General features: G+C 42.7%; 1 protein-coding gene across 9 annotated transcripts in view; it reads left to right on the plus strand.

The window, feature by feature from the left end:
* The window catches only part of LOC105467071 (SIL1 nucleotide exchange factor), a 253,389-nt gene that overhangs the window by 105,285 nt on the left and 131,372 nt on the right, over nt 1-16,732 (plus strand). Inside the window, exon 1 of one of the 9 annotated variants that reach the window (XM_071098359.1) lies at nt 15,302-15,353. The exons of the other annotated variants lie outside the window; for them this stretch is intronic. Coding sequence (XP_070954460.1) covers nt 15,317-15,353 — 37 coding nt within the window. The 5' untranslated portion in view covers nt 15,302-15,316. Of the gene's footprint in view, nt 1-15,301; nt 15,354-16,732 lie in introns of those variants that run through there. 9 annotated transcript variants of the gene reach the window in all.

Consider the following 16,732-nt stretch of genomic DNA (forward strand, 5'->3'; position numbering starts at 1 on the left):
CTCCCATTTCCAGCCTTGGTGTGAACCCCTTTCCCCCATCTGCAGGGCTGTATTGCAAATTACAGCTGTGAAGCAAATTGCCACCAACTTAGTGGCTTCCAACACCGTCTCATTTATTATTTCATTGTTGAGGTAGGTCAGAAATCTAGGTCCTGGTTAGCTGAGTCTTCTGTTCAGGGTCTCACAGCCTGAAACCAGGGTGTTGGCCAGCCTGTGTCCCTTTCTAGTGGCTCTGGAAAAGAATCTACTTCCAGGCTCATCCAGGTTATTGCCAACATATCTTTGCAGTCACTTCCTAGAAGTCAGACTTCTGGGTCAGAGGGTAAATGCAGTTATAATTTTATTAGATGTTGTCAAATTCCCCTTTATAGGGGCTGTATATGTAAATTTCGTTTCCCTAGTCTCGCCTGCAAAGTACTTACAACCTAATAGGTGGAAAGCAGTTTTCTACTGTAGTTTTATTTTACCTTTCTCATGTGATGATCAAAGTTGAAAATCTTTTCATAGAGTTAAATAGCATTGTATTTCTTTTTCTGTGACTTGTCTGTTCATATCTGTAGTGCTTTTTTTTCTATTGTTTTTTTGGTCTTTTTTCTCCTTATTTTTTAAAAGCTCTTTGTATATTGGGGATATTAACACTTTGTCTATGATATTAAATTGCAGATACTTTACCTAGTTTGACATTTGTCTTTTTTGCTTATGATATTTTCCATGCATTTTTATTTTTTATAAAACTATTTTTATTTCTGCATAATCAAATTTATTAATATTTTTGTGATTTCTTTTGGATTTTGAATAATAATTAGGAGAGTTATTTACTACTCCCAGATTATAGAGTAGTTGACCTATGCTTTCTTTTCATACTTGTATGTTTTCATTTTATACATTTAAAGATTTAATTTGTTTGGAATTTATCTTGGCAGGTAGGCATAAGACATGGGGTTAATTTTTACCTTTTTCAGTATGTCCGTTGAGTTATCCCAACACTACTTATTAAAAAGTTTGACTTGGCCAGGTGCAGTGGCTCACTCCTGTTGTAATCCTGGCCCTTTGGGAGGCTGAGGCAGGCAGATGGATTGAAGCCAGGTATTTGAGACCAGCCTGGGCAACATAGTTCTTGTCTCTACAAAAAAGAAAAAAAAAAAATAGCCAGGTATGGTGGTGCGTGCCTGTAGTCCTAGCTACTCCAGAAGCTGAGGTGGGAGAATCACTTGAGCCCAAGAGTTTGAGGTTGCAGTGAGCTATGATCACACTACTGCACTCCAGCCCGGGCAACAGAGCGAGACTCTGTCTAAAAAAAAAAAAGTGCTTTCCCTATAGATTTGAGATTCTGCTCTTACTATATGTTAAATTTCTGTGTGCAGTTGGGTCTGTTTTTGAATATTCTTTTTGGTTCCATTGATAATTCTGTCTATTCATGCACCAGTACCAAACCATTTTAATTACAGAGGCTTTGCAATATGTTTTATTATCTAGTAGGTCCTTCTAGTTTTATTTCTGTGCACTCCTGTTTGTGTGTATGTGTATTTAGATGGCAGTTGGAGACATGAGAACTGACAAGCCCCAGAAGAGAACCAAGAGCATCCTGAGAAGTTTCAACTCTTAACAGTCAGGTAGAAGAGGGTAAGCTGGCAAAGGAGAGGCTGTAGCGGCAGGAACTCATCAGGTATGCAGTCTCAAGGAAGTCAGGGCAGAATACTTACTTTAGGACTGAGGAACTGGCCTCATGTGTCATGTGCTGCCAAGAAATCTCAGGAGGGGAGGAGTGGGAAGCATCAATGGTTGTCACTTGGTGAGAGTGGAGTGGAGTGGTGTGGAGTGGACTTTGGAGTGAACGGCGCGTAAGGAGGTCTAGACATTCCTTGAGAAGTTGTCAGTGTAAGAAAAATGAAAGGAGATAAGAAAAGATGCTACCCAGAAGGGGTCTAGGGAAGTTTTTCCTTATTCTTTTTCTGACATTGAGGTTAAATTTATATAATATAAAATTAATAATTTTAAAGTGAGAAGCTTAGTGGTATTTAGTACATTCATTATGTTGTGCAATCACCACCTCTATTTAATCCGAAAACATTTCATCACCTCAAAAGGAAATCCCGTACCCACTGAGCAGTTTCTCCACATTTCCCTGTCCTCTAACATCTGACAGCCACAAAGCTCCTTTCTGTCTTTATGAGTCTACTCATTTTGGATATTTCATATAAATGGAGTCATACATACATGACTTTTTGTGTCTCTCTTCTTTCACTTAGCATAATAATTTTGAAGTTCACCCATGGTGTAGCATGTATCAATACTTCATGCCTTTTTATGGCTAAATAATGTATCATTGTATGGAGATACCATTGTATGGACAAATTTGTTTATTCATCTGCTGATGGACTCTTTGTGTCTTTTTTAACAAAAAAGAAACTGAAGACTATTTATAAATGCTGATGAGAGACTCTAGTACATAGGGACAGAGGGAAGATTCAGGAGAGAGGGTGGGTAAGAGGTAAAGTTCTTCAAAAGGTGGACTCTATCCGCTTGCTAGTGGGAAGCTGGGGCGACCCCATCTGACAGCTTCTGTTTGCTCTGTGATGTAGAAGGCCAGGCCTCCACTGAGAGTGGAGAGTCAGAAGTTCAAGGGAAGGGTAAGAATCTGAACTAGTGATTGAGTAGTGAGTAGTATGTGCTAACTAGAGAATGTGGTTATGATTTATGGGTGGTGCTGGACAATTGAAATCTTTTCCCACTGTTTCAGTTCAGAAAAGGTCTTCTGAGGAGTCCTTCAAATGTTACATAGTCACAGAGGGGATATTTACTATTTCTGCCTCCTCCTTTCTAAGACAGTGTTCCAACCATATATACTAGAGCTTGGAGTTCTGCCACAAACGGAACCCACAAGGTGTAGCAGCTCCTCAAATTTGAAAAACTTTTGGTAAGTGTTGTGGGTTGGGTTCTCCTGAAGCCGATGCTGAGATAGAGGTTTGAATGCAGTATGTTTATTAGAGATCGACCCCTATGAAAGGAAGGGGGAGGAAGTAGTATCGGGCAGAGGAAGCAGTCAAACTTTGATGCGAGCCTGATGAAGCCTTGTGCATCCCAGTGAGGAGTTCTGAAGTGAGTACTGTCTTTCAGATGATCCTGAATTAGGCCAAAATGGTTAGGTTTTTATATCCATGCCTGGCTCAGGCACTAGTTACAGGTTGCCCTAAACAATCATGACTTCATGCAAAACAGCTCTCTGCAACAGAGGCAGAGCTTGCAGGAGCTGAAAACTGTAGACTCTCTGCTGACCAAAGCCAAGTCTTCCCTTGAAAGGGCCGAGGAGGATTCTGGGCTTATCTGCCACAGTATAGGTAGTCTAGTTGGGAGTCCAGCTGGAATAGCTTGGGGTCCAGGCATATGCGAACTGGACTTCTTCACAAGGACTCTTCCCATTATTGCCCCAGAAATTGTTCTGAGAAACTGAGCTGATGGACAGGAGCTAGGTGGGGTAATGGAGCTGGCATCAGAAGTTACACTCTGCTTTTCAGGTAGAATGAGCTCAGCCCTGGCATTTGAGGACAGGGCATGTGTTCCCATGGGGAATGAAATCCCACTTATTAGGAAGGCTTTATTGTCAGCCAGTCAACTGACCAGGAATGATTTGGATTTTGAAAGTGTATCGTGATATTTTTGACTTCACTGTTATTTGTCAGAGAAATGACAAAAAGGAAAGGGCACCTAGTCAGCAGTCAGCAACTGTTTGCTGAACAAGTGAATGAAAGAATCATTGTGGGCAGAACAGCAGCAGGAAGCAGAGGGTCAGATTCTCTGTCATCTTTTCAGAGGAGTCTGAGCTCCAGTGGCAGCAGCTCCATGGGCCTAATGATTGCTTAGCATGGAAAGAGAGGGTGAAGGATAGAACCTGGAGCAGAGGCAGTGTTCCGGGTGGGCCAGGGAGGTACCCACATTACGGCAGACATGGGTGCCAGCTGCCTTGGCTGGTTTGGAGGAGGAAGGGGATAAGCACCTGGCTGTGGGTGGGTGGCTGGATGCTAGCCACATTAGCCACTTGGGATGTGGAAGGGTGGTCTGGTAACCTCTCCCTGAGGAGACTTTTTCTTCTTCCCATTGTTTGAGAACTTGGTGTAAGGGAGAAGGTTTTCTCTTAAGCCCAGTTCCTCCTATATCCTGAGAAATTCCAGGGTCCATACCCACTTCTCCTGTGACCTTTCCCTACTTCTGACATTTTCCTCTCATAGCCTGTCAGCCTCACCTCCTCTATCATCTTTTCTCCCAGAACTTAAAACAGTATGACTGCTCCCTCAAAACAATATGATTGCTCCCCCAATTTCCATAAGCCTATTGTTTTGCCTCAGGGAGCCAGGACTATAGCCCATCAGTGGCCATCTTGTTTTTATCTTTTGAGACAGGGTCTTGCTCTGTCACCCAAGCTGGGGTGCAGTGGCACCATCATAGCTCACTGCAGCCTGGAAACTCCTGGGCTCAAGCAGTTCTCCCGCCTCTGCCTCCTGAGTAGCTGGGATTACAGGCCTGTCTTGGTTCTTAGAATCTTTCAGTGTCCTTGTGGCCTCACTCTTCCCCACACAGCATGAACCTCTTGGCACCTATCATTTCTAAGATACTTACCAACCCCTTTGATTCCCTTACCCTGGTGTCATATGGGAAAGAGATGGGATTGTAACAGGATATTGGATTAGGAATGAAGTAATGCCTAGAGGGTGGAAGTTAGGGTCCTGGGGTCTGGGCTGGTGTTGATGTCTGATTGTTAGCCCAAGGAGTGGAGTATGAGTTGGAGATGAAGAAAGAAATATATTAGCTAGGTGCAGTGGCTCATACCCATAATCCTACTATTTGTGGAGGCTGTGGTGGGTGGATTGCTTAAGTCCAGGAGTTTGAGTTCAGGCTGGGCAACATGGGAAGACCCCATTTCTATTTATATAAAAATTTTTTAAAAAAGAAATTAATATTATTTTTTTCAGATGGAGTCTCACTCTGTCACCCAGGCTGGAGTTCAATGGCACGATCCCAACTCACTGCAACCTCCGCCTCCCAGGTTCAAGTTATTCCCCTGCCTCAGCCTCCCAAGTAGCTGGGATTACAGGCACGCACCACCATGCCCAGCTAATTTTTGTATTTTTAGTAGAGACAGGTTTTCACCACTTTGGCCAGGCTGGTCTCGAACTCCTGACCTCAAGTGATCCACCCTCCTCAGCCCCCAAAGTGCTGGGATTACAGGCATGAGCCACAACGCCCGGCCAATAATTCATTATTTTAAAACTCATTTATGGCCAGGCGCAGTGGCTTATGCCTGTAATCCCAGCACTTTGGGAGGCCGAGGCGGGGGGATCACTAGAGGTCAGGATTTTTAGACCAGCCTGGCCAACATGGTGAAACCCCATCTCTACTAAAAACAAAAAAAATTAGCTGGGTGCATGCCTGTAATCCCAGCTACTTGGGAGGCTGAGGCAGGAGAATTGTTTGAACCCAGGAGGCAGAGGTTGCAGTGAGCCGAGATCATGCCATTGCACTCCACCCTGGGCAACAAGAGCAAAACTCCGTTTCAAAAACTAATAATAATAAAATAAAAAAATAAATAAAAAAATGAAACTCATTTATGTAGAAGTTAAATCTGGCAAATTGCTGCTTTTTTTTTTTTTTTTTTGACGGTCTCACTCTGTTGCTCAGGCTGGAGTGCAGTGGTGCAGTCATGGCTCACTATAGCCTTGACCTCCCAGATTCAGGGGATCCTCCTGCCTCAGCCTCTTGAGTAACTGGGACCACAGGTGTGCACCACCACACCCAGCTATTTTTTTTTTTTTTTTGTAGAGTCGGGGTTTCACTATGTTGCCCAGGAGAGCAGTTGGTCTCAAACTCCTGGGCTCAAGCCATTCTCCTGCTTTGGCCTCCCAAAGTGTTAGGATTACAGATGTGAACCACCAAGCCGGCCGGCAAATTGCTTCTATATCTGTTGTTTTGCTGGAGTCCATTGTTAGCTCTTTCCTGACTCCTTTTCTTCTTTCTTCTGGAAAGATGTAGCCATTTATTAAGGCCATCATAAACATTGTTTCTTTGGTCTTCACTTCCTGCCTCAGAGATTTCTGGCTTGAGCCCTCATTGTCATGCAGATGATGTCTAAGCCTGTGTTTCCAACCTCAGCCTCACTCGCTGTGCCCCATCCCATGTTTTCAGCCCCTGATATATATTTGCCTGTCCCATTCGTGCTCCACAGTCTTCTAAACCAGCCTTATGATAATTTCCCTCCAAATTCGTTCTTCCAGTTGAATCATGACATCAGCATTCTCCCAGTTACCTTACCTTGAAACTTGGGCATCTCCTTCCTTCCTTTCTCCCAGCCTAGTCACTTGCATTGCTCTGTCCCATCACTTTTTCCATTCCCACTGCCCTCTCTCATTTCCACTCCATGACTTCTTTCCAAGCCGTGCCAACAGCTCCCTACCTAGTTTCCCCAATGCCAGGTGTATCTGCCTCTTGGTGCATCATACAATTGCTGGCCACCATATTAGTGTTTCAAAGCCACTGTTCTTATTGTCACAAGATTTTTCCCGGAAGAAACTGAAGTGGTTTCCCACTGGTTAGAGTTAAGATCCAACTTCTCAACCTGAAGTGTAAGACCCCACGCCCTCCCCCTTTCTTTCCACTACGGTCCTGTACACACTCACTTCATTTTCTAGCCATGGGACTGCTTCTGTTTCCCCTGATTGTGCCCTGGACTTTCCTTCCACCCTGTTTTTGTTAATGCTGCTTTTCACCCTGTAGATTTTTCTCTTCTCTCCTCCTCCACTCCCCTGTCCCTTAGCCTGTATCATTTTTACCTGTTAAAACCATGTTCTTTTATATCCATTGCAATGGAATAATTTGACACTGTTGGGATGTACATTTGTTGCCACAGAATGCTATTCATGGCATGCTGCTAGATGGTGAGGCATGTTGCACAGCAGTATGTATGATATGATTTCATTCCTGAAAAAATTATTAGTAATAAGTGTAAATGTATATAGAGAAAAAAATCAAAACTGTGCCCTTGTTAATTATTATACTTGAAGAGAAATGATGATTATGGGAATTACAGGGTGAGAATATATTCCTGTAACATTTGATTTTTAAAAAATAATGTTTGTATATTTTTATAGTGATGAGAAAACATAAAACAAGAAAAAAAGTTGTCCTCAACCTTCAAGGTGCATCTGAATTTTCACTTCCCTAGTTTCTCCCAGTGGCAGGTGCTCTTACTTATATTCTGCTTCCCCTCCACACCCTCTTTAATGAAGCTCACATCAAGCCTCAGGTTACAGTAATTTATGGACTTGCTTTATTCCCTGATTCTTTCTCCTAAATCAGGAGCAGTTGGTATCATTTGAATCCTTGAGCCCCTGCAGGGCCTGGCCCAGTGCCCATGCTCAAAGGCTGCTGCTTCAGTGCTTTTTGAGCTGACCTGCTGTCTCCTGGGTATCCTGGGGCCTTCCTGTTCATGTAGTTTGGGAGGGACTGACTTTCCACTGCTGGAGCTATATGACTGATGAGGCTGATCTGTTGGGCTTAATCCATGACCAGCTTCCTGACCAGGATCTCACTGATTATGATTGATAAGAACGTGATTGGAAGCTTCACATGTGTTCTTACTGATCCATAGAGGAATCCATTCCCACATAGCAACCTTGGCCCTAACCTGGCATTAGATAAATTCAGTTCAGCAGTTCATCAAGACACCAAGTAATTGAAGTGTGGATTGCTGCCTTCTAAGAATGACAGGAAGAATGCTAGAAGGATTTTGGGCCAAAGGGGCTGAGCTGTTCAGCCTTTAGGGAATCCATTATTCTACGAGTCTCCACCAATTTCTCTTTTGAGCTTTAATAATGTCTGCTTTGCAGGGGCTTCCAGGCCCTATCTTGGAACATGGATTCTGGTCTTTGTATCAAAAGACTTGTAGCACATGGGGAGAGACTTTCCTATTTTGTTTCAATCATCTTTCTTGGGGTGGGCAGGGGAAGTGTTGACAGCTAGTCAGGATTTGGTTGTTCCCGAGGTGCTGTCAGACTCACCATACCCTCACCCTGGCTCAGTCACAGAGAAGAGTCTGTGGTGGGCAATGGAAGTGCTGCTTTTGAAGCCATACAAACCTGGTTGGAGACTCAGTTCGATCATCAGCCTGAAGGCTACTCTAGGCAGGGACCACTGTGAGTTGCAGGATACAAAATGCCTGGTAATTTGTGTTAGGTAAACATTTGTTGAATTGTACTAGTTGTGTAAACAAATAATTCTCATCTGCAAAATGGGAATACCTACCCCCTACGATTGTTGTGAAAATTAAACAAGATGACGTGTGTATAGCAGCTATTCTAATGCCCAGTACCAAGTGGTAATTTGTAATGCTAGATTTCTTTTAGAATTCTGTCCTCTTCCCCCGTATGCTGTTATATATTAGAAGTCTTCTCACTTTCTCTGTACATATTTACTAGGCTGCCGTGATAATGGCTTGGACTGGTCTCAGTGTTTTTTTTTTTTTTTTAAGACAGAGTTTTGCTCTGTCGCCCAGGCTGGAGTGCAGTGGCACAATCTCAGCTCACTGCAACCTCTGCCTTCCGTGTTCAAGTGATTCTCCTGCCTCAGCCTCCTGAGTAGTTGGGATTACAGGCTTGTGCCACCATGCCTGGCTAATTTTTGTATTTTTAGTAGAGACGGGGTTTCACCATGTTGGCCAGGCTGGTCTCAAACTCCTGACCTCAGGTGATCTGCCTGCCTTGGCTTTCCAAAGTGCTGGGATTACAGGTGTGAGCCACCGTACCCGGTCTTCTGTGGTTCTTGTAGCCATCCACATAGTCTATGGAGGCTCCATTCATGACAGTGGTTCATGGCATAGCAGTGTGGTACAGTGTAGAGGGCCAAGAACTAGGGAGAGTTTCTTGAGCTCTTTGTCATGTTTTCTTGTCTGTAGAAAATATTTGCCCTGTCTAAAATGTATATTGTTAGCTGGGTATGGAGGCATGTACCTGTAGTCTCAGCTACTTGGGAGGCTAAGGCACGAGGATGGCTTGAGTCCAGAAGGCAGAAGTTGCAGTGAGCCATAATTGTGCCACTGCACTACAGCCTGGGCTACAGAGTGAGACCCAGTCTCAGAAAAATAAATTTAAAAAATTATATTGCAACCCACATCTAATTGTTTTTGAAAGGGCATTTTCTCACCTTCATTATTCTTGAGTGACTCTGTGTCCCGTAGCATGCTGCCCTTCCCAGTGCCCTGCCTGCACCCACTTCCCTTCCCTTGAATATCTGTCGTAGGACAGGAATTTATCACGTGAATCAACATTGACACCATATTGCGATAACAGTGGATAATGCTGTGCTCAGTGAGGTAGTACAACTCTTTTGTAGGGCTGCCTGCTAATAAAAAGGATTTTAATTAGCTTTTAATGAAAGACACATATATGGAAGACTGCTTAAATATAAATTGAAACATTTAAATTCTATGGGTATGGGACTGGCAAAAAAACAAATATCATAACCAACCTGGCTACTTTGGTTGTAGGTTCCAAATATTAAATATAGTTCTGAACATCCTGGTAGGCAAGAGAAAAAGGGAAATATGATGAATCACAGAATTATCACTTAATTAAAAAGCTAATAGTTCTCAGCAGTCAGTTGTCTGCTGAGAAAGCAGCTTTTTCCTGGTGCTGGTAAGAATTGATCTAAAAGCATTTTTATCATAGAGATTAACCGTGTACTGGACAATGACAAGCTTGTTTCAGAAAAGACAGAAATGGTTTTTGCAGTCTGTTCCTTATGTAATAGACCCTGAACAAAATTTGAGGACATACAAGAAATCAGTGTTATATGAGTTTGTCTTTTATGGGGCAAATCTAGTGAGTATGCTTCTGTCTTAAGTTGGTACTAGAGTATAATATAGAATCCTCTTAGCAGAATAGATAAAGAGGCTGTCCTTTAGGCTATCTTTCTCAAATATCTGCTCTGTCAGGTTGGTTTTTGGCAGGGACTGAACAGTAGTCAGATTAAGATTAAAAGTTCTAGCCAGGACTTGGCATAATCTAGCTAGCCAGTGTTCAGCCTTTCAGTACAACATTAGCCCACAGCTCTTTCTATAGAACGATCCATTGTGTCCACACTGTATGCATTGTGTGAAAATGAATGGACGTATGTTGACTTCTTGATAAAAAACCTAATGATTTAACTGTTTTCATTAGTGTGTCCAATGGGTGGTAAAATCTGTATCCAGCAAGCTTTATGTTTATATTTAGTTTTATTTGGAGAAAAATACATCATTCACAGTCTATTGCCAAGTACAATAATATGTGCCACCCCCCACCTCCAGTAAAGTTGGTAGCTTTCAGTTACGTCAGAAATTATTTTGTTTAAGATCAGAAGTGTAACTATAGGCTTTGGAGACTTGCTGAGAGATGATAGCTATGGCTACATGAGAGAAAGGAATCCTAGGTTTTCAAGTACTTGCTTTTGGTTTTCTAAAGTTTGACTTTGTGTGGGGAAGAAAAAAGTCATTGGAAAATGTTGGTGTAGCCAGTGCATATTTGCTAATGGAGATGATTCCTTCATACCTCAGAAATGGGGAAAACCCCCTCCCAAGGGCAGTGTATGAATAAAATGGTTGTGAAGTGCTTTTCTTACTTTTTTAAACTTTTGGTTTTAGTTAGTCTTATAAGACATTATTCAGTAGAGTTTAGCTTTCCATTTTGTTCTGTTTGCAGCCACCTGACTAAAATACAGTGCAGTTCATTGTCCCTTTGCCCTTTGTTAGTAAGTTATTTTCTATCCTGTCTTCCTCCATCTCTGAAAGAGTTCTCTTGAATTGTTTGGGAGGGCAGCACATTCTGTACTTGTTTTTATCCATTATTTATGTTTGCATTGAATTATACTCAGCCTTCCTTTCAATTATGGAGATGGCCCTTGAGCTTTTTTGTTTCAGGGAGTTGGGTATCTGTTTTAACAATTAGCTATGGAGAGAACGAATTACCCATAATTCTCGTCCTCAGAAGAGATACAGTGCTAATGGGCCCCTGGTGTCCTAGCTGACTACTCTGGAGAGCCACTGCTCTTGTTTACTCCTTGGCTGAGGGTCTCCTGAATTGGAATTGGCAGGAGGTTCTCAGTGTGGTAAACCAGATTTGAGTCCCCCAAGGGGCCTCTGCTGCAAGGCGTCAGGATTCCGCTCATGTTTGTGCTGCCCATCATGCCTCTCAAAGCCCCTTTTCACCTGATGTTTCACTGGGCCCCCACAATATTCTAGGGATGCACTATTTGCGAAATGAAGATCTACTTCTGTGCTGTCTGATATGGCAGTCATTAGCCATTTGTGATTATTCAAATTAAAATTAACATTTAAAAAGTTAAAATTCAGTTTCTTAGTATCACTAGTCACATTTCACGTACTCAAAAGCCACATGTGAGCAGGGGCTCCTGTAATGGACAGCATCGATATAGAACATTTCTGTTATTGCAGCAAGTTCTGTTGGACAGTGATGGTCTAGAGAGTGAATGGCCAATACTGGTCGAGCTTCATTGACTGCTGATGTAACACAGTGTCCCTCTCTCTCACTACATCTCTTAAACAGCTGCTTGGTGACTATCATTATTGTTTGGCAGTTTTGTTAATTGAAAGTCATCAGGTGAAAAGTGCTCGATTTTTCTAGCTAAAGTCACTGGCAATAATGCCAGGTCTCTGCCTCATGTTGCCTGGCATTTGATGTGTGCAATGTGGTAGTGGTTCTTTATCCACTGGGAACATGAAGAGTTGACATGCAGGTTGTGAGGCCGAGCAGAGAAGCCGCAACTGGTCATGTAACTGGCCTCTGCAAGTTGCCTTGCCTTCTCCTGCTGTTCTGCGTCTCCCCAGCAGAAAGGGGTGGAGAAAGCAGGTCTGGTGGAATCTAAAAGATAAACTGAGAAAATGCTTAGCTTTCAAGACCTATATTCTGAAAGTCAAGTCTAGAGGGCTTCAGGAGAGTTGGTTCCAGAAATTAAGGCCTTTTTTTTTTTAAATTCCTTCAAAACCTGGAATGAGAATTAGGAAGTTTTTTGTCAATTACAATTTTTGCCCATTGTAATTCTTTGTAACTTAAAAAAATTTTTTTTGGTAGAGATACGGTCTCACTATGTTGCCCAGGCTGATCTCAAACTCTTGGGCCCAAAAGATCCTCTCACCTTGGCAACCCGAAGTGCTGGGATTACAGGTGTGAGCCACCAGGCTTGGCCCTGTGTAACTATTTTTAGGCAAGGTGAGATTGTTCAAAGAAGAGTGTGTAGTAACCAAATATTATTTGTTTGTGTACCCAGAGATGTGAATGTGAGATTTTGCATGGAAAAATACATCCATATTGCACAAGTGGCTCAGGGCCCATACTAAATATCCCATCTCCCAGTTCCTGTCTGGATGGGTGCCTTCTTGCTCTGTGCTGTAGTTTGTCTGGAGTGTATTAGAGAGAATGAGGATGATGAGGAAGCACAATCATGTATACCACTGCCCTCAGTGTTGCAATCTCCTCCTCCAGAGCATATGATTTAGCCTGGTGTAAGCTGAAGATTTGGGCCAAAGAGCTGACTCTGTAACAATGGGATTTGATTAGTAGGATCTGGGGTGTGTTGGGGTTATCAAGTGTCTTTTTGATACCTCTCAACTCCCATCACTCCAGTGACTGTTTTGGTGCCTCTGTGTGGAACTGTGCCCTCTACTCTGCCCTTTCAGGTTGAGGTTTTCTCAAAGAGGAGGCTATTGGGGAAGTTCTTGCTGTGTGGTGAGATCTCTGTTTCTGAGCTTAAGAGGTATGGTAGTAGATGTTGGGAAAAACTAAGGGGGTTAAACAGTCAGTTCCTGAGAGAATTAACAAGGTTGCGAGACTGGAATCTCAGTCCGTAAAACAGCGGTTTAGGGAGATGGAGTTTTGTTGTAGATTGGGTCACTGTAAAGTGTCTAAAAATGTAAAATAACAAGAAAATCTTAGCTTGGGGTTTGGATAATAAAAATGTAGGGGAAATTGAGATATATGTCACGATTTTATACTTTTTGTAGTTTGGAAGTGATTTATTTATTTTGTATCCAAAAAAGGAATTGTGTTATATTCATAAAGGTATTATGTATTAAGCCACATGAAATCCCAGACAAATTTGGGAAACAGCTCATTTTTAGATTGAATGTGGGGAGGGAATAGTTAAAGAACCAGAATTAGCCCTGGGGCAGGGTCGGGGGTGCTGGGGGAGAATTGCTTTTTCCTTTTCGAGACAGTCTTGCTCTGTCGCCCAGGCTGGAGTGCAGTGGCGCGGTCTTGGCTCACCGCAACCTCCGCATCCTGGGTTCAAGCAAATCTCCTGCCTCAGCCTCCCGAATAGCTGGGCCTACAGGCATGCACCGCCATGCACTGCTGATTTTTTATATTTTTAGTAGAGACAGGGTTTCACCATGTTGGCCAGGATGGTCTTGATCTCCTGATCTCGTGATCTGCCTGCCTTGGCCTCCCAAAGTGCTGGGATTATAGGTGTGAGCCACTGTGCCCAGCTGAGATTTGCTTTTTTCTTTCTTTCTGGTGACTCTTTTGTTGCTCAGTTTAGGTCACAGTGGTCTTTGAATAAGAGTGACCATTAGCCATACCAATAGAAGGGAAATTGCTTTCTTAGTCCACTGTACTGGTGAAATAATGAAGTGACTATAAATCTGACCTTTTTGACATTGTGTCCTCAGTTTTTTTATATGTCTACTCACTTGTCACAGGCCCTAGAAATAATCAAATTTACTCCTCCAAATTTGAAATGGAGGAACTCTGAGGTACCATAGCCCAGAGATTGATTGCAGGATGGGGCAAAGCGCAAATGACTGTATCAGTACCAGCTTTGCTGTTCCCGAGGTCTATATATTCCGCTGTTTTAGTGGCTTTCCATGTAATGCATTTGACTTTTAGCTTCTGTTGCTAAAGTAATGGTAACATATTCTGTTTTCCATTTGTTTATTTATGGTCTTGTTTTCTACCCTTGCAAAACTTGATATAGGTACAAAGCTTCAGAAATGTACACGTATCAGAGTAATAGATAACTCTTATTTTGTTACAAGGCAATAATTTAAGTTGACAGGTTTAGCTGATAACATAAAACACAAGAGAGAAATAGGATCAGTTTATAAATGTCAGCAGAACCCCTGAGAGTGAGTTGCTGCCTTGGACCTGACTCCGGTATTGTTGTTTTGTCTAATATATTATAAAGTGAAATAAACTGATGTGTGTGAAAATCTGGCTGACCAAGATTAAAAGAATAGGACTGTAAATTAGCTGCTTCCCTTATGTCACTTTAAGCAACTTTCAGAAGGGACTAAATGACAGGACATTAGGGTCTTGGGAAGGACTTGAAGTCTAGCTTCTCTGGAATTTCAAGAGGCCAAGAGCATGGATGGGCCTGCTTGGCAGATCCTATTGGGAATGAATCACAACCTGCCAGCTTTCCATGCCCTACTGTGCCTCTTTCCTGGGAAAATGGAACCTTAGGATGGAGGAGATTGTGAAGTCCAGATGCCTGGAAAGTAGACCTTGTGAAAGGTTATCGCAGGTTCTGTCATCATGACAGCCACAGCCTCCAAAATGAGACTGTGAAATATTTTAGTGATTTGGCAAAACTAAAATCAATTCAATATAATGGGGCATTGACACACAGAATCACCATCTCCCACATAGAAAATAAATATTCCTGCTTTACCTTGACATTTATTCCCCATAAACACATTGGCGTTTATGTAGCATTATCTTATGATCGTGTTTTATTCCCTATGACATGCTCTGTTATTGATGTCTGCAGAGCCAGGGAGGTGGCAGCGACTGTGTAGAGCATCCAGGAGCAGTTGGTTTTTAAGGAACTAGTTTCAGTTTTGCATAGTTAGTAGGAGTGGACGTAAAAACTAGGCATACGTATCATTTTCATGCATCTCAGTGGCTGCCACATACTCAGAAAAGTCCTTGGATTATTGCTTTTCATCTGTAGAGTAGTTTGGACTAATGTCCTTGTTTTGAGGTATCTCCTGCTGCAGAGGGAAAATAAAGTTCTAGGGGATGGGAGTTTTTAAAAAGTCATGCTTCTGTCCATCTGCCTCCAGGCAGAACTGCCCTGAACCCTGTCCAGATTGGTTAGGACACTCTTCTTTCAGAGGTTTCTGTGGATAGTGCTTACAGACTCTGGTTAGTAATTTCTGCTTTTCAGTCACAATGGGTGTTTAGGATGAAACATAACCTCATAAAAAGAGATGCTGGCCAGGCACAGTGGCTCATGCTTGTAATCCCAGCACTTTGGGAGGCAAGGCGGGCGGATCATGAGGTCAGGAGTTCAAGACCAGCCTGGCAAACATGGTAAAACCCTGTCGTTACTAAAAATACAAAAATCAGCTAGACATGGTGGCATGTGCCTGTAATCCCAGCTGCTCAGGAGGTTGTGGCAGGAGAATCGCTTGAATCCGGGAGGTAGAGGTGCAGTGAGCCAAGATCGCACCATTGCACTCCAGCCTGGGTGACAGAGCAAGAATCCGTCTCAAAAAAAAAAAAAAAAAAAAAAAAGAGAGAGAGAGAGAGAGATGCTTAGTTCTGAAGGCAAGAGGGGATGAAGGGAAATGATTCCTATTTTTAAAAACTCTTTAATCCTTTCTACTCCCACCTCACAAACTACTGCCAGTGTGGGAGCATATCCTCCTGAAGTACACATCCTCTTTCACTCTGGCTTCCCTGTGCAATCCTTGAGGGTCAGATTGGCTGGTCAGGTGAGGGCTCTGTTCAAGGTCATGTGGTAATAAAGGCATTGAGGTTGAACTCAGCATCTTGTTTGCTGGTTTGCATTTGCACAAGGCCCCTGTTCCCAGACTTCTGGACCATTTCCTTGTAAAGCCTAACCCTAGCAAAATTTTTGTCAGGTGTTTCATTGTGAATATATAGGTTATATTTTTATTTATTTATATTATTTGTTAAAAATTGACAGGCAAATTTGTATGTATTTACCATGTACAACATGATGTTTTAAAGTATAAATAGGCCAGCCATGGTGACTCATGCCTATAATCCCAGCACTTTGGGAGACAGATGTAGGAGGATTGCTTGAACCCAGGAGTTCAAGACCAGCCTGGGCAACATAATAAGATCTTGTCTCTACAGAAAATTAAAACATTAGCTGGGTGTGGTGATGCATGCTTGTAGTCCCAGCTACTCGGGAGGCTGAGGTGCGAGGATCTCTTGAGTCCAAGAGTTCAAGGTTGCAGTGAGCTGTGATCGCACCACTGCATTCCAGCCTGGGTGACAGAGTGAGTTCTTGTCTCAAACAACAAAACAAACTAAAGTATAGCTATGTTTCGGAATAACTAAATCTAGCTAATTAACATATGCATTACCTTACTTAGTTATAATTTTTTTTTTTTTTTTTTGGTGAGAACACTTTACATTCTTTCTCTTGGCATTTTTCAGGAATACAATATATTATTATTATTTATGTATTTTGTTTTTGAGATGGAGTTTCGCTGTTGTTGCCCAGGCTGGAGTGCAATGATGTGATCTTGGCTCACTGCAACCTCCGCCCCGGCCTCCCAGGTAGCTGGGATTATGGGTGCCCGCCACCATGCCTGGCGAATTTTTTGTATTTTTACCATGTTGGCCAGGCTGGTCTGGAACTCCTGACCTCAGGTGATACACCTGCTACTGTCTCCCAAAGTGCTGGGATTACAGGCATGAGCGACTGCACCCGGCCA

This window comes from Macaca nemestrina, chromosome 6 (assembly GCF_043159975.1).
Source record: "Macaca nemestrina isolate mMacNem1 chromosome 6, mMacNem.hap1, whole genome shotgun sequence".
Classification (NCBI taxonomy): Eukaryota; Metazoa; Chordata; class Mammalia; order Primates; family Cercopithecidae; genus Macaca; species Macaca nemestrina.